Below are 20,613 nucleotides of genomic sequence, written 5' to 3'. Positions count from 1 at the left end.
CTAATATAAATGTAACATACGTAATATAAATGTAATATACGTAATATTAATGTAACATACCTAATATGAATGTAATATACCTAATATAAATGTAACATACCTAATATAAATGTAACATACGTAATATAAATGTAATATACGTAATATAAATGTAACATACCTAATATAAATGTAACATACGTAAAATAAATGTAATATACGTAATATCAATGTAACATACGTAATATAAATGTAATATACGTAATATAAATGTAACATACCTAATATAAATGTAATATACGTAATATAAATGTTATATACCTAATATAAATGTAACATACCTAATATAAATGTAATATATGTAATATAAATGTAACATACGTAATATAAATGTAACATACCTAATATAAATGTAACATACCTAATATAAATGTAATATACGTAATATAAATGTAATATACGTAATATAAATGTAACATACCTAATATAAATGTAATATACGTAATATAAATGTAACATACGTAATATAAATGTAACATACCTAATATAAATGTAATATACGTAATATAAATGTAACATACCTAATATAAATGTAATATACGTAATATAAATGTAAAATACGTAATATAAATGTAACATACCTAATATAAATGTAATATACCTAATATAAATGTAATATACGTAATATAAATGTAATATAAATGTAATATACGTAATGTAAATGTAACATACCTAATATAAATGTTATATACCTAATATAAATGTAATATACGTAATATAAATGTAACATACGTAATATAAATGTAACATACCTAATATAAATGTAATATACGTAATATAAATGAAACATACGTAATATAAATGTATATCACATACATGTGTCTCCCTCAGCGTTGTGCTGGAGTTAAAGCAGCAGACGGTGGTGGAGGTGAGTTCAGGAGAGTCCGCCGCTCCGTTCTTCATCAGGAAGCCCAGCGCTCAGAAGCTGGTGGAGGGAGGAGGCGTCTTCTTCGAGTGTCAAGTTGGAGGAAACCCCAGACCTCACGTCATCTGGAAGAAGAGCGGTGTACCGCTCACCACCGGATACAGGTACCGGTTCAGGTTCACACCTGCCCCCTTTTCTCAAAAACACTAAGTACTTATTCTTCACTGGAGTATTTCCATTTGATGCCACTTTATACTTTTACTGTACTGCATCTCAGAGGTATATATAGTACCTTTTACTGTACTACATCTCAGAGGTACATATAGTACTTTTTACTGTACTCCATCTCAGAGGCATATATAGTACTTTTTACTGTACTACATCTCATAGGTAATTATTATACTTTTTACTGTACTACATCTCAGAGGTACATATAGTACTTTTTACTGTACTACATCTCATAGGTACATATTATACCTTTTACTGTACTACATCTCATAGGTACATATACTTTTTACTGTACTACATCTCAGAGGTACATATAGTACTTTTTACTGTACTCCATCTCAGATGATGAAGTGATGCCATTTTGAATAGACATGAATATAAAGTGCTGCATGATTCTAGTTTTCTGTCAGATACTCATCTTTCTCTTTCTGATCTTCTCTGATTTTCATGTTGACGGATCACAATAGATAACTTTTGCTTTTTTATGCTATCAGATACAAAGTCACCTACAAGAAGGAGACCGGAGAATGTAAACTGGACATCTCCATGACGTTTGCTGACGATGCCGGAGAATACTCCATCTTTGTGAAGAATCCACACGGAGAAGCTTCAGCCTCCGCCAACCTGCTGGAGGAAGGTAACCAACATCCTTTGTTTTCTTTATAAAACCTTTAAAGAAGGCATGTTGGACTGAATGTCTCACAACGTGACTGCGTCTCTGTTTACAGAGGAATACGAAGCTTACATGAAGCAACATGACCTGACGTACAAAACCGAAGTGACGACGACGACGGTGGTCCAGGACCCGTCTGTGGTTGTGAGTCAATACGAGCTGGAGCAGCGAAGGGTGACGACCCCCATGAGCTTCGTCTCAGAAACGGTACCGACTTTGTTTGTTTCACATCAAGAGAAACTGTTTCATTGTTCTGGTCAGTTAGATACAACTTTAATTTAGTTTTTGTCTTATTTTAATCATTTCATTGACAGCAGAAACACAATTATTTCATTTTTGTTTTTCTTTGATTGTGCAGTTTTAATTTCCATGTCTTCTAATCATTGTGAGTGGAATAATTCACTAAAACACTGTTCTCACTACAGTAATGTTGAGAGGAAGATTTAGATGTTTAAAGAGTTTATAGATCAGAGAGACGACTGAAAGTCACCTTAACGTTCGTTTCCCTTGTTTTCGTGGTTTCTTCGAGCTGTTTTGTTGCTGTTTCCTGTTTAATTTTGAGCTGAATTTAGTCCATAAATCTTTCAAATGTTTCCTTTCAAGAATTGTGTCACATTTTGTCATAGTTTAGTTTTTTTTAAAGTTATTTTTCTTTTCTTTTTTTGAGGAGAAATCAACTCTAGTCTCAATAAAACAATAATTTTTATAAACATTATTCAAACTTGCACAGGTCAGCAAATCTTAACAAATGCAGTCAAACCGTTGTGCTTTTAGCTTGTGAGAGCAGTGCTGCTACATCATCTGAAAATGTATAAACTGTATGAAAATCCAAGATATTTAAACTTTAAAGTATTTTTTTAATGAGCTTGTTTGCTTGTGTTGTAGCCTATTAAACACTACATTACCATCAAACAGTGAAACAGATTCAAAGTCTCAGTTTGGATTTGATGTCAACACCTTACAAACCTTTTTTTTTTTTTGCAGGAATTTATGATTTCAGCGTTTGAAGAGAGGATCATCCAGGAGGTGGAGCTCCGCATCATGATGATCTCCTACAGAGAGCTGGTGATCGAGGACAGAGAGCTGACGGTGACGGTGGCGGAGGAGGAGGCGGTGCAGCCGGCCTTCGACACGCCCGTCAAAAACTACAGGATCATGGACGGAATGGGCGTCACTTTCCACTGCAAGATGGGTGGAATTCCTCTGCCAAAGGTACTGAATTTATAATCTTTTTACATGTACAAAGATTATAATGTAACTTACTCCCGTCCAGAGCAAAGCTGGGAAAAGGTCTGATAGATATTACTGAGGTTTTTACGATGCCAATGCATCAGCCAGTTAGTTTAAAAGACTCTCATGAATTAACCGTCTCATGTTTGTCTTGATCTGATAACACAAAAATAGTTTGACTGAAAACTTGAGGCAATAAAAGTAGTGTATAAACTAGGTTGAAATAAGAATGAGAGTGCTCATCAAAGCTGGACAAATACAAGTAAAATAAGTAAAGTGAAAGTATTCTGAGTATTCCAAGTAAAACACAAAGTAAATGTGAAGTGTATAATTCAATTCACTTTATTTGTATATCCCAAAATCACAAATTTGCCCCAGAGGGCTTAACAATCTGTACAACATACGACATCTGCTCATAACAGCGATTACAGTCACAAAGTGTCTCTCGGGTCTCTCTCAGTGGGCATTTCTTTATATTTAAAGTTTGACTCAGGCAGAAAACTAGCAGCGTTTTAAATTCATACACCTTGTGGCAAATGGGCAAGACCTAATGTTTCATATTCATGGTGTGTTACAAACGTTGATGCAGCAGAATAACAGTAGAGTAGAGTTGGCTCTAGGGGTAACTGACTTTGGGGTCTTAAAGCCTCTAATAGATGTCAGTGTAATAAGGTATTTGCATGCAGCGGTTTCTTTCTTTATTAGAGATAGTTTTACCAGAGAAAGCTTGAAAACCAGATATTTAGAAGTTATATTGGTGGATGCAATGATCTTCTGTCTTCTCCTAGATTGCTTGGTACAAAGACGGCCGGCGTATCAGACCTGGTGGACGTTATCAGATGGAGGTTCTTCAGGACGGACGAGCCAGCCTCCGTCTGGCCATGGTGCTACCGGAGGATGAGGGCGTGTACACCGCCTTCGCCTCCAACATGAAGGGAAACGCCGTCAGCTCTGGGAAGCTCTACGTGGAGCCATCCGGAGCTGTGACCCCTCAGAGATACACGCCACAGCCAGCGATGCAGAGGATCAGGTGAGGAACACATGTCAGTCTGGAGGCTCCCCGGTGATTAACGATTGACCTCGTTACTGACGACTCTGCTGCTTTCTCAGATCCACTTCTCCTCGTTCTCTGAGCCGCTCACCCGGACGTTCTTCCAGTCGTTCTCCCGGACGTTCTCCGGCCCGCCGACTCGACGAGACAGACGAGGCTCAGCTGGAAAGACTGTACAAGCCTGTGTTTGTCCTGAAACCTTCCTCAATTAAATGCTCTGAGGGGCAAACTGCCAGATTCGACCTGAAGATCGTAGGCAGACCGATGCCAGACGCATACTGGTTCCACAATGGTAAGAGAAACGAGGTTCAACTAACTCTAGAGACGCAACTTTGTCTGTCGCTTCTGCCACTTAAAAAACATTTAATCCTCCTTCTCCTCAGGGCAACAAGTGGTTAATGACTACACCCACAAGATAGTGGTCAAAGAGGACGGTGTCCAGTCCTTGATCATCGTCCCGGCCTTGCCACAAGACTCTGGAGAGTGGACAGTCGTCGCTCAGAACAGAGCTGGACGGACTTCAGTCTCTGTAACTCTTACTGTTGACGGTATGTCTGTGTGGGATGATCTGTTCAAACCCTAGTCTTTGGAGTGTATTCACCAGACAGCTCTTGCATTCATTAAAACAAAATGTATTCCATTATTAAATTCTGTCTTGCTCGGCATTGTATTTCACCATCCACAGCTCGAGAAAGCCTGACGCGCCCTCAGTTCATTGAGAAGCTGAAGAACATCACTGTAAAACAGGGCACTCTGGTCGAACTGGCTGTCAAAGCCATTGGAAACCCTCTGCCTGACATCGTCTGGCTGAAAAACAGTGATATTATCACCCCACACAAGCACCCACAAATCAAGTACGTATCTTTAATTCAGTCTATTTTCTAATCCTTTGACACAGGTTTGTAGAACGAGTAGTTTGTGCTTATCAATATATCTGAATTATGTATTTCAGGATTGACGGAACTAAAGGAGAGGCCAAATTCCAGATCCCATCTTCTTCGGGCTCAGACAGCGCCTGGTACACAGCTACAGCCATCAACAAGGCTGGCAGGGACACCACTCGCTGCAGAGTCAACGTTGAGGTTGACTTCACTGCTCCTCACACTGAGAGGAAGCTCATTATCACCAAAGGAACCTACAAAGCCAAGGAGATCGCCCCTCCCGAGTTGGAGCCACTTCATCTGCGATATGGTCAAGAGCAGTGGGAGGAGGGCGACCTTTACGACAAAGAGAAGCAACAGAAACCACAGTTCAAGAAGAAGCTGACTTCCATCAGAATGAAGCGTTTTGGTCCGGCTCACTTTGAGTGCAGACTGACCCCTATTGGTGACCCCAACATGATGGTGGAGTGGCTGCACGATGGCAAACCCCTGGAAGCTGCTAACAGGTTGCGCATGGTCAATGAATTTGGCTACTGCAGTCTCGACTATGAATCTGCTTACGCCAGAGACAGCGGCGTCGTCACCTGCAGAGCCACGAACAAGTTCGGAGTCGACCAAACCTCAGCCACCCTGATCGTCAAGGACGAGAAAGGTCTTGTTGAGGAGACTCAGCTCCCTGAAGGCAGGAAGGGATTGCACAGAATGGATGAGATCGAGCGCATGGCTTACGAGGGAGGACCTTCAGGAGTCACCACTGATGACGAATTTGAAAAGACCAAACCTGATATCGTCCTCATTCCTGAACCAGCCAGAGTGCTCGAAGGCGACATTGCGCGATTCCGCTGCAGAGTGACCGGTTATCCATTACCCAAGGTTAACTGGTACCTGAACGGACAACTGATCCGCAAGAGCAAGAGATACAGACTTCGTTATGATGGGATTTACTACTTGGAGATCGTCGACGTCAAGTCCTACGACTCCGGAGAAGTCAGGCTGGTTGCAGACAATCCTCTCGGCACAACCGAGCACACTGTGAAGCTGGAGATCCAACAGAAAGAGGACTTTAGATCTGTGCTGCGTCGCGCTCCAGAACAGAAGGCCGCAGAGGCTTCAAATGACCCCGGCAGAATCGGATTTGATGTTGTGAAGGTCGACGTACCCGGCGAGTCCGCGCAGGACAGGGAGGTTGTTAAGCTGCGTAAGACACAGAGAGTTGTTCACGAGAAGACCTCAGAGGAGTCAGACGAACTGAAGAGCAAGTTCAAGCGCAGGACCGAGGAAGGTTTCTACGAGTCCATCTCTGCTGTGGAGTTCAAGTCTCGCAGGAGGGACGACTCCTACGAGGATCTGCTGAAGAAGACTAAGGACGATCTGCTTCATCGCTTGAAAGAGAAAGAAGAAGCTGAGAGGAAGATGATGGAGGAACAAGGCAAACTCACCATCCCCACAATCAAACCGGAGAGGTTCCAGCTCTCCCCCAGCATGGAAGCACCCAGGATCCTAGAACGCATCACAAGCAAGACGGTCACTCCGCTGGATGAGGTTAATTTCCGAGTCAGAGTCGTCGGCAGACCAGAACCCGAGTGCCAGTGGTTCAAGAACGGCATTCTAGTGGAAAAGTCTGACCGCATTTACTGGTACTGGCCTGAAGATCATGTGTGTGAACTGGTGATCAGAGATGTGACAGCAGAGGACTCTGCTAGCATCATGGTCAAAGCCATGAATGTCGCTGGGGAGGCCTCCAGCCACGCCTTCCTGCTTGTGCAAGGTAAAGACATTTTACACCAAATCCCTCAGGCAAATTGTCATTGTCTCTGTCCTAATTTATGTCAAAGTCTCACTTCATGTTTTTTCATTGCAGCCAAGACAGCAATCAGCTTTATCCAAAACTTAATGGATACCAGTGCAAATGAGAAGGACACCATGGTGACTTTTGAGTGCGAAACCAACGAACCTTTCATCAAAGTCAAATGGCTCAAGAACAACATGGAGATCTTCTCCGGAGACAAATACAGAATGCACTCAGACAGAAAGGTCCACTTCCTGTCTGTGCTGATAATTGAAATGAGGGATGATGCCGAATACTCTTGTGTGATCGTAGACGACGAGAGCGTCAGGACGAGTGCGAGGCTCCATGTCAAAGGTAATGTTTCCATCCACAGTTCCCTTTGGTCTTGTTTGGGTAGATTGGTAGATAACGGTTCTTGGTATGGTTCCTTACCCAGGTGCTGCCCTGGAGCTCATCAAACACATGGAGAACATTGAGGTGCCAGAGACTTACTCTGGAGAGTTTGAGGTTGAACTGTCTCGCGAGGACGCTGAGGGCAGCTGGTTCTTCGGAGACAAGGAGCTGTCTCCCAGCAGTAAATACATCATGTCCTCCCGCAGAGGAAGACAAACCCTGTCCATCAGGGACGTCAGGAAAGTAGACCAGGGGAAATATACCTTCGTATGTGGAGACCTTAAGACCAGCGCCTCACTGAAGATGAAACGTAAGAAACTTTACAGAGTATAAAGTATGTGGAGCGAAGTGTCTTTGCCCACAGTGATTATGAGTTTGTTATTTGTCTTCTAATGCTATTCTCAGGGTTTCTCAGGACCAATTTATCGATTCTCCGAATTCCAGCATACATTACTTTTACATTACTTTTTAATACAAATTATTAAACGTCTTCCAAAATGAATTGCTTGAAATTGCTTTCGAAGTTCTCTAATTGAGGCTTTCTTATCTTAGTGCTTTGAGGGACATGTAAATGGTTTATAGTTCTCAATTAAGAGAACATTTAATGAATAATTGAGTTAAAAATTGCCATCCGGCTCCTAATTCCTATTTATTTAGATGAACTTGTGCTTGTTCGCTCTGCCCCCGAAAGTCCTGCTTGCAGTGTTGAGCTTGACAACCGCTTCACACTTCTTTGGGTGTTCAGCAATATGATGTGTGAAGTGCAAGTGTGAAGTCATTGGGATGAACGGTTCTTCAGACAGACATTCCCTCCATTATAGTTGGATGATGCTGCTACAGCACCATTTATTAGCTGAATGACACCTAATTTGGCATGGTCACTCAAATATCATATCTACACTTGTCCACCAAATGTGGTTGCAATAGCAGAAAATGTTCAGAAGATACACAGCCCAGCCCACAGCATTTGATGGACAGCTATAGAAAAAACTGTATGGAACATTAACAATCGGAAAAAGTACTTTTCTTGCTTGCTGCAGAGATGTTCTGCACAAAATTTGGTGACGATTCCTCAAAGTTTGTAGGAGAAGTGAAAATACAGATTTTGGCACAATTCAAAATGGCAGAAAATCAATGGCTAAAGATTTGTTTTTGTAGCACCACCATTTGGCCAAATTACATCACATTCGTCACGTCCCTGGATTCGAGGTGTGAAGTCAATCAGATGAACGGTTATGGAGATATGTGAAGGACACAGCTCTTTACGGTTTGATGTTGTGATTCAGTCGTTGGTGGCTTTAGTGGGATGTGATAATAATGTTGTTTCTCTACCGTCAGTGCGCCCGGTGACGCTGATGCAGCCCTTGACCGACCTCACGGTCTGCGAGGCTGACATCGCTCAGCTGGAGGTGAGGTTCTCCCAGGAGAATGTTGAGGGAACCTGGATGAAGAACGGCCAGGCCATCTCGGCCTCGGACCGCGTCCACATTGTAATCGACAAACAGGTCCACAAGCTGCTGGTGGAGAACGTCACCAGAGACGATGCTGCTTCCTACTCTTTCGTGGTTCCTGCCCAAGACATCTCCACCTCGGGCAAACTCAGTGTTCAAAGTAAGAGTCGGAATCAGGACCAGATCTAAGTGATACTCAACTTTAATGATCACTAGAACACATTGAACCCATCGTTTCTTGTCTTTCCTTTCAGCCATTGACATTGTGGCGCCACTTAAGGATGTGTCCTCCATGGAAGGCACCAAGGCTGTTCTAGAGGCCAAGATCTCGGCTCAGGACGTCAGCTCGGTCAAATGGTACCACAACGACAAACTACTGATGCCTAGCGACAGAATCCAGATGGTCGCAAAGGGAGCCAAGCAGCGTATGGTCTTCACCCGGACCTTCGCTTCTGATGAAGGACAATATAAACTGGTGGTCGGCAAGGTCGACACCAGCTGCAGCCTGACTGTGGAAAGTAAGAAAGGTTTCATTTTCCCATGATCCTGTTTTCAGGTCCCAGTTCCAGTCCCATGCTCTAACCAAAGTTGTTATTTTTCCAGAGGTACACATTGTGAAGCACATGGAGGACAAAGTGTGCTCAGAGTCCCAGAATGTCACCTTTAAAGTAGAAGTGTCCCACCCGGGTATCGACCCGGTCTGGACTTTCAGGAACCAGCAGCTCAAACCTGGAGCCAAATACAAGATGGAGACCAAGGGCAAGGCTCACTCTCTGATGGTCATTGACACCATGAAGGACGAGGAGGGCCAGTACACGTTCCACGCTGGTGAAAAGATGTCCAGTGCCAAGCTCACTGTCTCCGGTACGACTACATTTACACAATCATTCATGAACAAGACGTTAGATAAACGTGTTTACAGACACTGTCCTAAAAACAAGGTTTCAAGTTTGACTTTGGCAGCAGCTTTTGTGTCCTTCATGGTCAGATCCTGATCAAGGAAGTGACACTGAACCTCTAGAACAGTTCCCTTACAATTCATTGTCATCCTTATGAACCTTTAATCTAGCTGCTTTTATAGACTGATGCTCACATCCGGTTCTTTGTGCCGCCACCAGGTGGAGCCATCACTCGGCCCCTGCAGGACGTGACGGTGGCCGAGTCTCAGACGGCCGTGCTGGAGTGTGAAGTCGCCAACGCCAACGCTGAGGGCAAGTGGCTGAAGGACGGCCAGCACGTGGACTTCAACGAGAACGTGGTGAGCGAGGTGGACAGGGCCGTCAGACGCCTCGTCATCGTCATCACCAGACCGCAGGATGTCGGAGAGTACACCTACCAGGTGGCCAACTCCAAGACCACCGCCAACCTCAGGGTGGAGGGTACGTAGAGTCTACGTTATCATCATAAGTATGTGGTGCTATTTCAAGATGGACTACAATTACAAGATGGGAGATCTGAAAGCTGTGAAGATAGAAGCTGGTGGAAGACGATGGAATGAGTGACAGGTAGACAGGCAGGTAGAAAGATAAGTAGACAGGTAGAGAGGTAGACAGGTAGACAGGCAGGTGGACAGTTCGTCTTACGTAGACGTCTCGTTCTTCACACCCCGTCCCCCCTGAACATCCTCACAGTCTGGCGGGTTAATACCAAACCACAGAGCTTCTCTTTACGCAAAACAAACATCATGTGAATACTGAGTTCTGTGTTTCCGTCTCCAGCGGTGAAGATCAAGAAGACTCTGAGGAACCAGACGGTGACGGAGACGCAGGAGGCTGTGTTCACGCTGGAGCTCACCCACCTGGACGTGAAGGGGTCCCAGTGGATCAAGAATGGCGTGGAGCTGCAGAACAGCCACAAGTACGAGATCACCTCCGACGGCACGGTGCAGACGCTGAAGGTCAAGAGCTGCAACATGCAGGACGAGTCCGTCTATTCCTTCAAACTGGGAAAACTCTCGGCCAACGGCAGACTCAACGTAGAGAGTGAGTCTCTGATCTGAACCCGTGATCCAGGACCATCCAGAACCCCGTCCAGCAGAGCCATCGAGGATCTAAACCGTCTCTGTTTTTTGTGTTTTTACAGCCATCAAAATCATCAAGAAGATAAAGGACGTGTCGTCGCTGTTGGACAGCACCGCCTCCTTCGAGATGAGCCTGTCACATGACGACATCCCCGTCAGGTGGATGTTTAAAGGGGCGGAGCTTAAGCCCAGCGACAGGTGTAAGATTCTGTCGGAGCGGAAAGCTCACAAACTGATCCTGCAGAACATCGACAGCAGCAGCGCCGGAGAGTACAGCGCCGTGGTGGGACACCTGCAGAGCAGCGCCACGCTCACCGTGGAGGGTACGCCGCATTTTATTATTGTAATAATTATTATTATTATTGTGATTCATGAGGGAAAGGTTACAATGATGTGACCTTTTTGTTTATTTTTAAAAATTTCATTAAAATTAATAAGGAATAACAAAAAGTCTGCATGAATCATTTACTTTCTAAAAATCTTTATATAAATCTTGTGCTTTTTATTAATTCATATAATTTATGTAGAATACATAATACATTTAAATTAAAAATTTTCTTTATGATTATTTTGTAGTTTGTTTTCATTTATATCATTAGAAAAATGATATGCTTATGGTCTAATGACCATTTGGTATTGTAAAATGACACTAAAATAATAAAGAGTAATAAATCAATTAAAACAAAATATATTTGTTTTTATGAATTTTGTGAATTTTGTCCTTTTCATTTATTCAAAATTATTCAAATTGATTTCTAAATTTGTAAATCTTATTGGCTTGTGTTGTACATTTTTGTTTAGGGTTTTGTATATTTGTTTGTTTACATTTTATGAATTTTTTATTTTTTATTTATCCATATAATTCTTTTAGAATGTAGAGAATATTATATCTAGATTAAAATTGTATTTGTAATTTGCATTAATTTATGTGATTAATTAATTATATTCTTGTGAAAGTGATCCCAATAATAATACATTTACGTTCCATTAATAGAGATGATTCTCATATTTAATGTTTTGTCTCTTCAGCCCTGCGAGTCACCAAACCCCTAAAAAGCGTCAAAGTCCCAGAGACCCAGGTGGCCACGTTGGAGTGCGAGGTTTCTCACTTCAACGTGCCGTCCACCTGGCTGAGAGACGGCGTGGAGATCGAGATGAGCGAGAAGTTCAGGATCGTGGTTCAGGGAAAACTCCACCAGCTGAAGATCATGAACACCAGCAGGGACGACTCTGCAGAGTACACCTTCGTCTGTGGGAACGACCGAGTGTCTGCAACGGTCACCGTCAGCCGTAAGATCACGTTTACACAAGATCACGTTTAGATAAGATCACGTTTACACAAGATCACGTTTAGATAAGATCACGTTTACACAAGATCACGTTTAGATAAGATCACGTTTACACAAGATCACGTTTAGATAAGATCACGTTTAGATAAGATCACGTTTACACAAGATCACGTTTAGATAAGATCACGTTTACACAAGATCACGTTTACATAAGATCACGTTTAGATAAGATCACGTTTACACAAGATCACCTTTAGATAAAATCACGTTTAGATAAGATCACGTTTATTTAAGATCACGTTTAGATAAGATCACGTTTAGATAAAATCACGTTCATATAAGATCACGTTTACACAAGATCACGTTTAGATAAGATCACGTTTAGACAAAATCACGTTCATATAAGATAACGTTTAGATAAGATCACGTCCATATAAGATCACGTTTACACAAGATCACGTTCACAAAAGATCACGTCTATATAAGATCACGTTTAGATAAGATCACGTTCACAAAAGATCACGTTTATATAAGATCACATTTATCTTCGTCTGTGGGAACGACCGAGTGTCTGCTACGCTCACCGTCAGCCGTAAGATCACTAAAATCATAATAACAACAACAGTTAATTGTATTTGTATAATTGAAACAATTATAATTCAACAATATTACATTTAACAATTAAGAAACATGAGAAAATATATATTTTTATATATAAATTACTTATTTAAAAAGGTGATTTATCCTCAGTTATGAGAAGTACAACATCCTGCTTAATCAGAATCAGACCCGTTTATTGCGAGTATGTTGCACATACAAAGAAATGTACATGGTGGATGGTGCATAACATTAAACAATCAACACAGTGCAAAAAATAGAAAATGCAGAGTATTCCAATATAAGTCAAAGTAATTGTTAAAATACTATTAAATAAAAGTACAACATAGCTAAAATGGAGTACATTGTTGCTATATTGTTAACTTTAAAGTAGTATTTATAAAACAAACCAACCAGAAACAGAGTCACAGTATCGCATGTGGATGTTGAAAGTTATTTTTATTATTATTATATTTGCAGCCGTCCTCATCACCTCCATGCTGAAGGACCTGAACGCTCAGGAGAGAGACACCATCACCTTCGAGGTGACCGTGAACTACGAGGGCGTCACCTACAAGTGGCTGAAGAACGGCGTGGAGGTGAAGTCCTCCGACAGGTGTCAGGTCCGCAGCCGGCAGCTCACGCACACGCTCAGCATCCGAAACGTCCACTTCGGGGACGGAGGGGAGTACCAGTTCGTGGCGGGGTCCGCCGCCAGCGCCGCCAACCTGTTCGTGGAAGGTAACGGAATTTCACTGATTTGTTGTCACATGACTGTTGGTCTCAGATGAATCAATCATGACTTCATAGTTTCTCTGAGGAGCTCACAGTTTAATGTTTTTACACAATCTGGTTAAAGTGAACGCTTTATTAGAGGAGACATTTATAATGAGAACATGAAGAATAAAATGTCTTTGATCAAATGTCACAATTTGGCTTTTTCTGACGGGAGCGTTTGTCACACATGATGTGTTCAAGGACCGTCGGAAAGATGAAAGTCTGACGATACTGACGGTTTTTAAAGCCTTTGGCTGTGATAAACGTAGTTTTGGAGATTGTTTAAGAAAAAAAATGCTTTTCAATCCTACTGGCGGGTTTTTGGGGTTCAGAGGGGACCGAAGATATCAACAAAATAAAAAAACAAATAAAAATCACTGCAACTGTTTTTGTTGATTTCAGCTCGTGTGATTGAATTCACCAAGAAGATCAAAGACATAAAGATCACAGAGAAGAAGAAGGCCATCTTTGAGTGTGAGATCTCTGAGCCCAACACTCAGGTGATGTGGATGAAGGACGGTCAGGAGCTGGACATGTCTGAGGAGAGGTCAGTCCATTAACCCTTCATCATCATCGTCCTCCTCCTCCTCCTCTTCTTCAGCAGAGCTGACAGTCTGTGTTGTGTTCAGGTACACGGTGACGACAGAGAAATACGTTCACCGCCTGATGATCCAGACGGTTCGCATGTCCGACGGCGGCGAGTATTCGGTGGTGGCCGGATCCAGCGTGTCCAAAGCCCAGCTGACCGTGGAGGGCCGAGACGTCCGGATCTCCGAACCCGCCGAGCGTGAAATCACGGTGAGACGGGACGTTTTGTTTTGAACCTGTGTGGAAATGAAGCAGCTGAAGCAGCAAATGAAAACAGCTTCTTGTTTTTTTCTCTCGTAGGTTCTGGAGAAACACCGAGCCACCTTCGAGTTCGAGGTGAACGAGGACGACGTAGAGGGTCGCTGGATGAGAAACGGGGTGGAGATCCAGTTCTCGGTGGAGGAGAGGTTCAACTACGTCGCCATCAGGAAGCTGCACCGCCTCACCATCTCTGAGACCTACCGGAGCGACGCTGGAGAGTACACCTTCATCGCCGGCAAGAACCGGAGCACCATGAACCTCCGAGTCAACAGTGAGTCCAGAACTGCCGACACGAGGGTCACTTTTAACTGTTATCAAGTTATCTAACATTTCTATCAACGTTTTTAAATATGTGTTTGATTCAACATGTTTCATAAACATTATGATGTGATTCCATTTCATCACAATACCTAAGTCACGGTATTATGGCCGTATGCAACATTGAGATTTATTTATTACTTATTTTTGCAAATTAATGCAAAAATGACTAAAATGACTCTAATAGGCCTTTAGTCAATGAACTAAAACACTTATCATCTTCGAGTGTTTTGTTTTTACTTTCTTTCATCTATAGTCATATATACTCAAATAATGAGTAAATAAAGTATTGTATTTTTATTGATTAAAACAAATCTAGTCATCTTTAATGAAGTGTAATAATGTTCTTATAGCTCATGTTATGAAGTTAAACAGCTCATAATTCATCTCTAATATCTATTTTATATTCATGTGAAAACATCTCCTTCAAACTACTGGATTTATTCAAGTTTATCACTAAAACTACATTTTACAGATGACATGTGAACACATCATGATGACGTTATAATGTACCTTCAGCCAGTACTCATGTTCACTGAGCAGAGCCTGAAGGCATCATAATGTAACTGAAGTGAACCTTCGTTGGTTAGCCGTTAGCGGTGCTGCTAACGTTACTAGCTCTCCTCTGATTGGTTGTTTACAATGAAACATTATCAGAGATCAGAGACTAGAAACACATGTTCTACTAAGTCAGTAAAACTTTATTTACACTCTGATGGTGAACGTTAAACTTTATTTACACTCTGATGGTTAACGTTAAACTTTATTTACACTGTGATGGTTAACGATAAACTTTATTTACACTGTGATGGTTAACGTTAAACTTTATTTACAGTCTGATGGTTAACGTTAAACTTTATTTACACTCTGGCGGTTAACGTTAAACTTTATTTACACTCTGATGGTGAACGTTAAACTTTATTTACACTCTGATGGTTAACGTTAAACTTTATTTACACTGTGATGGTTAACGATAAACTTTATTTACACTGTGATGGTTAACGTTAAACTTTATTTACAGTCTGATGGTTAACGTTAAACTTTATTTACACTCTGGCGGTTAACGTTAAACTTTATTTACACTCTGATGGTTAACGTTAAACTTTATTTACACTCTGGCGGTTAACGTTAAACTTTATTTACACTCTGATGGTTAACGTTAAACTTTATTTACACTCTGGCGGTTAACGTTAAACTTTATTTACACTCTGATGGTTAACGTTATGGTTAACTGTATCATTAACCTGAGGTTTACCATGAAGTCGTTTTTTCGAGTTCTAAATGTTTCTAACGGTTCTCTTGTGTCCCGTTCAGTCCCGGAGCCTCCTCAGATCCTCCGCCACATGGAGCCCCAGGCGGTGGAGGCCGGTAAACCCGCTCGCTTCTCGGTGCGGGTGGGCGGCGTCCCTCAGCCTCAGGTCTCCTGGTACAAGAACTCTCAGGCTCTGTCTCCGGGCTTCAAGTGCAAGTTCCTCCACGACGGCTACGAGCACTCGCTGCTGCTGATCGAGGTGTTCCCCGAGGACGCCGCCGTCTACAACTGCGAGGCCAAGAACGACTACGGTGCCGCCACGAGCACCGCGGCGCTCCACGTGGAAGGTAAGGGGGCGGGACTTTACACCTGTGGAACAAAGACTAATGTCAACATCAGGCCTTGTACAGATACAGGTGTGTGTGTGTGTGTGTGTGTGTTGTAGTGTCCGAGGTTGTTTCTCCGGACTCCGCTGCTACCGTCGCTCCTCCTGTCGTCATGACTCCCATCGGCAGCACCTCTGCCCGCGAGGGGGAACCGGCTCGCTTCCAGTGCCGAGTCCGAGGAGACGGTGAGAGAAGTGAACCCAGACTGAGTGTGTGTCTAGTAGTTATTGATCAGCTCATTGATTATCTGATCGGTGTCTCCAAGAGCTTTTAGCAGCTAGAGAGGTGGAGGAGAACAGAAGCGGAGCTCAAAGAGAGCGAATGGACTTCATCATCCTGTAATTCATCTTTGATGAGTTGGCTCAGGGCCTCTGCTCTTCAGGGTCTCTGCTCTTCAGGGTCTGGTGTTTGAGCTCAATCGGTCACGTTATCATTTGAGTCAAATCTCACAAAGAAATGCACACAGTTCACAATGTACAAGCGACACATTGAGAAGAACACAAACATAGAACCAAAATAGTATTAAATATTTATAATGTGTTATATTTATATTCATAAGCAATAATACTCCACAACAGGTTTTCTTTTGTTTTCTTTTTAGTCTTAAAAATAAGGAAAATAAAATAAAAGTTCAATTTATCTTGTGAAAAAAAAAAACAATGCGCCGAACAAAGAAGAAGCTTTAAAGAACACCAACGTTCTCGTCTTTTTCTCCAGATGTGAAGATCAGCTGGTTCCACAAGGAGAAGGAGATCAAGCAGTCGGACTTCTTCAGGATGTCTCAGTTTGACGACAGCTGTCAGCTGGAGATCTCCAGAGTTTACCCCGAGGACGAGGGCGAGTACACCTGCCGGGCCTCCAACAACGCCGGGACGGCCTCCTGCTCCGCTACGCTCACTCTGGACGGTAAGTTTGTCTCCAACGAAACCGCCAGAAAACAGAAAAGAAAGAGGTGGAGGTAAAGAGCAGGAACAAGAAAGAGGTGGAGGTAAAGAGCAGGAACAAGAAAGAGGTGGAGGTAAAGAACAGGAACAAGAAAGAGGTGGAGGTGAAGAACAGGAACAATAAAGAGGTGGAGGTAAAGAGCAGGAACAAGAAAGGTGGAGGTAAAGAACAGGAAGCAGAAAGAGGTGGAGGTAAAGAGCAGGAACAAGAAAGGTGGAGGTAAAGAACAGGAAGCAGAAAGAGGTGGAGGTAAAGAGCAGGAACAAGACATCTTCATCTCGGGATCACAGACTGTTGAGTCACCTGGAGATCAAAATAACACAATCCTCTTATTGTTTTTTAAAATTTGAATTGAATAATTAATTAATAATTTGTGGTGCTCCAATAAAAAACACACTATTTGTTGCTTCAATCACAACTTGTCAGAACAAATGTTATCAGTTTTATTTGAACAAATGACTGATGGCGTCATTCAGCTTCTTAGCAACAGATTTGATGATTTCTACCAAACTGAAACCACTCGGACTGTGCAGACTGGGATGAATATAAAGGAAACTTAAGCTCATGAAGTCAATGACCTCGCTTCCTTTCAGGGCACAAACACACCGTGGACATTCCCGCTGCGTCTCAGAGACACGTCTCAACCAGCCTCACCGCTATAAAGAAACCATCCGTCCGCCAAAAGCCGGTTTTCCTCCAGCCGATCGCGAGCCTCACGGTGCCTCACGGGGAGGTGGCGCGCTTCCACGCGTGCATGTCCGGCACGCCGAAGCCGGAGATCAGCTGGTTCCACGACCGGCAGCCGGTCCGTCCCACCAAGAACGTGGTGTTCCACTTCGACGAGGCGTCGAGCACCGCCGTGCTCATCATAGTCGACGCTTTCTCCGAGCACGCGGGGCAGTACACCTGCAGGGCCGCCAACAGCGCCGGAGAGGCCGCGTGCTCGGCCACCCTCACCGTAACCACCAATGAAGAAGAAGAAGAAGGTAACATCTGGATCCGTCAGGCTGCAGCCAGAATCCCTCTGAAACCACACTCTAAACAATAAACCCTTCATCTTCCTGAGAGATTAATCCTCCTCTTCCTCCTCATTCATGATGTCCCGAAGCCGTCCGCACAATTAGGGTTTGAAGTTTCCTTTAAATGTTTTTAGACCATCGTTCAAACGATGGAGACGTCGACGCTGAAGAGCCGAGGTTTTAAACAGACTCACTGCTCCACGTTATCTTGCAGTTGCTCTCTTTCGGGACATCCCTCCTCCAGATGTAACTAACCTCACAGCTCCAGAATGAATCCTGGGGCTTCACCACCTTCCTCATCTCCTCACCTTCCTCATCTCCTCATCTCCTCTCCTCTCATCTGTAACCTCCTCCCTCTTGCAGGGAACTCAAACCCCTCTCGTGTCTTGATTCCTGTGTTGAATAATGTTTGTTTCACTTCGTTTGTTGCTGTTTGTTTCACTTTGTTTCACTTTGTGAGTTTGCATTGTTTCTCATTTCTCACTTTAAAATCTCATTTCTCAAAGATTAGAGACTTCTGGGACTCAAATCTATTTGCTCATCATGAAAATACAAACCAGTTTAATTTGAGATTAAGCTGGTTCGATACTCTGACATGGTTTTAATTGTACTTTCATGAAACATTTTGCATTCATAGCTCAAGTTTCCTCAATTCATTTGATAAAACTTGATGGAGCTCAAACACAGAAGGTAAAAAGCATTTGAGTCCTTAAAGAGAATCCAGTTCTTCTTCATGTGAATGAATGTTGTGAAGGACTTCTGCTGTCAGCGAGTTAACGTCTTCTTCTTCTTCACAGTGACTCACGTCAGAGAACACATCGAAGCCAAGATCGAGCAAGAAGTCAAAGGTAAGGTTTCCGTCGGGTTCATGACCATCGCGTTTTTAGAAACACTGAAGATTATGTTCACACATGTGAATTGGGCACAATGGAAAAGGGACAGTTTAATAATTCTGCTTCACTTGATAAATGTTTCTCTTTGAAAGTAGTCTGTCAGCAGGTAACTTTGATCCAAGCTTTGAGTCTTTTGAAGGTGTTTTTTTAAGTGAAGAAACTGTTGAGAAAAGTGACGAAACATCGAATGTGTGGCTGCATGACTGATGGATTATTTGGATTATAGTTGTCCTGCATCAGCAGACTGCTTTTAGAGTTTGTAAATGTGTTGAACTGTCCCTTTAAGTGATCTTCCCACAGTAGCATGTCGTCTCTATGTGTCTCAATAGAAGGTTCTGATGTTCTGTATTATTCTTCCTGCTCTGGTTCTGAAAATATTTCGTGGTTTTCCCCCAAACGAGAACTTGCTCCAACCAGTTTTTTGACACTTGCGGTTTGCATCCAAAAGTTTGTTTTGTTGTTTCTTGGCATGAATGTTCTTCTGATCTCTTTCTCCCAGAAGGCGCAGGATGTGTATCTTTTAAAGCTTCCAGATTTGAAGTGCCCTTTAAAAGATAAGGAGGTTCGCTGCATCTGGAACTGATACCTTCCTCCTGCTAAATATCTCTTAGCCTGGCTTGCAGATAGTGGGATGTGATTCCTGTGGTTTGCACTAAATAACACCAGTGAACTATATTAGTTCGAATAAACGCCTTCTCACCCAATTTTACAGCTTCATTTCTTTACATTTTGGAATACAAGCTATGGAGAGCTCTGCCTCTCGCTGATACTTGTGCATCATTTATCTTAAGTTTAAGGTTAGAAAGGGCGTTTATTCTCCTGTCTGCAAGTCAGGTAAGGAATATTAAAGTACAGAGCAACTATCAAAAGTAGAACAAGTGAATGCTAAGCAGCCCATCTTGGAAACATTTTGCTTTTTTAATGATAATAAAATAATTTATGTTTTGAAGAAATTTCCACAGACGAAGGATCAAAACTTCCTGCAGGTTTCTAATAAAAAGAATCAAGTCTTGCGTTTATTCGAACAAATATGGTGAGTGAAATTATTTCTTACGGCATTGTGACTCCCAGCATGCATTTAATATTTCCATTAATGATTCATTCAAATCCTTTTCTCTCTTTTTCTTTTACCCCTGGAGGCTGACCATTCTCTGTTTATATTTGCAGAGCTGTTTTACCAAGAAAGAAAAGAAGAAACACCGCACAGCAGCGCAGAACTCACCGGCACACGACAGCTGAGAGGAGCCTTCTCCGACACCGAGGACTTCCTGGATCACGGCCTGGTGTCGGCCAATCGCTGCTCCAGCAGAACCTCATCCATCAGCTCGTGGACGGAGAACATCAAACCTTCTTTCACTAAGAAACTTAAGTTCCAATCGGTCCTGGAAGGAGAACCAGTAGAGATAAAGTGTAAACTGGTTGCATGTCCTCCACCAACTATCCTCTGGTTTCATAATAATAAATCTATTCCTAAAGAGCGTAGACGTAGGATCTCTACTGACAGCAGGATGCACCTGCACACTACCAGTCTGGTTATCGATAGCATCAAAGAGAAGGACTCGGGCAGTTATAAGGTAATGGCGCTAAACACGGAAGGTTCTGCCGAGTCCACAGCATCACTTTTGGTTTCACTGAAGGAGGAGCAGTCCGCTAACTACCTGGGCTTCG

At 42.6% G+C, this 20,613-nt stretch overlaps 1 protein-coding gene across 1 annotated transcript in view; it reads left to right on the top strand.

Annotated features, from left to right (window-relative positions):
- Window positions 1–20,613, top strand: part of LOC142971622 (titin-like) — a 212,089-nt gene that overhangs the window by 12,566 nt on the left and 178,910 nt on the right. The window contains exons 11-36 of the mRNA XM_076112200.1: window positions 871–1,068; window positions 1,627–1,769; window positions 1,861–2,012; window positions 2,790–3,017; window positions 3,824–4,065; window positions 4,146–4,378; window positions 4,470–4,634; window positions 4,772–4,940; window positions 5,039–6,735; window positions 6,829–7,110; window positions 7,193–7,459; window positions 8,488–8,760; window positions 8,855–9,118; window positions 9,204–9,464; window positions 9,719–9,979; window positions 10,319–10,582; window positions 10,683–10,943; window positions 11,650–11,910; window positions 12,987–13,247; window positions 13,686–13,830; window positions 13,913–14,081; window positions 14,172–14,403; window positions 15,765–16,049; window positions 16,148–16,273; window positions 16,806–16,994; window positions 18,850–18,900. Coding sequence (XP_075968315.1) covers window positions 871–1,068; window positions 1,627–1,769; window positions 1,861–2,012; window positions 2,790–3,017; window positions 3,824–4,065; window positions 4,146–4,378; window positions 4,470–4,634; window positions 4,772–4,940; window positions 5,039–6,735; window positions 6,829–7,110; window positions 7,193–7,459; window positions 8,488–8,760; window positions 8,855–9,118; window positions 9,204–9,464; window positions 9,719–9,979; window positions 10,319–10,582; window positions 10,683–10,943; window positions 11,650–11,910; window positions 12,987–13,247; window positions 13,686–13,830; window positions 13,913–14,081; window positions 14,172–14,403; window positions 15,765–16,049; window positions 16,148–16,273; window positions 16,806–16,994; window positions 18,850–18,900 — 7,079 coding nt within the window. The remainder of the gene's footprint in view (window positions 1–870; window positions 1,069–1,626; window positions 1,770–1,860; window positions 2,013–2,789; window positions 3,018–3,823; window positions 4,066–4,145; window positions 4,379–4,469; window positions 4,635–4,771; window positions 4,941–5,038; window positions 6,736–6,828; window positions 7,111–7,192; window positions 7,460–8,487; window positions 8,761–8,854; window positions 9,119–9,203; window positions 9,465–9,718; window positions 9,980–10,318; window positions 10,583–10,682; window positions 10,944–11,649; window positions 11,911–12,986; window positions 13,248–13,685; window positions 13,831–13,912; window positions 14,082–14,171; window positions 14,404–15,764; window positions 16,050–16,147; window positions 16,274–16,805; window positions 16,995–18,849; window positions 18,901–20,613) is intronic.

Source organism: Anarhichas minor, unplaced genomic scaffold (genome assembly GCF_050575085.1).
Source record: "Anarhichas minor isolate MPS153535 unplaced genomic scaffold, ASM5057508v1 ptg000048l, whole genome shotgun sequence".
Classification (NCBI taxonomy): domain Eukaryota; kingdom Metazoa; phylum Chordata; class Actinopteri; order Perciformes; family Anarhichadidae; genus Anarhichas; species Anarhichas minor.
This window is presented reverse-complemented; position numbering and strand designations above follow the sequence as displayed.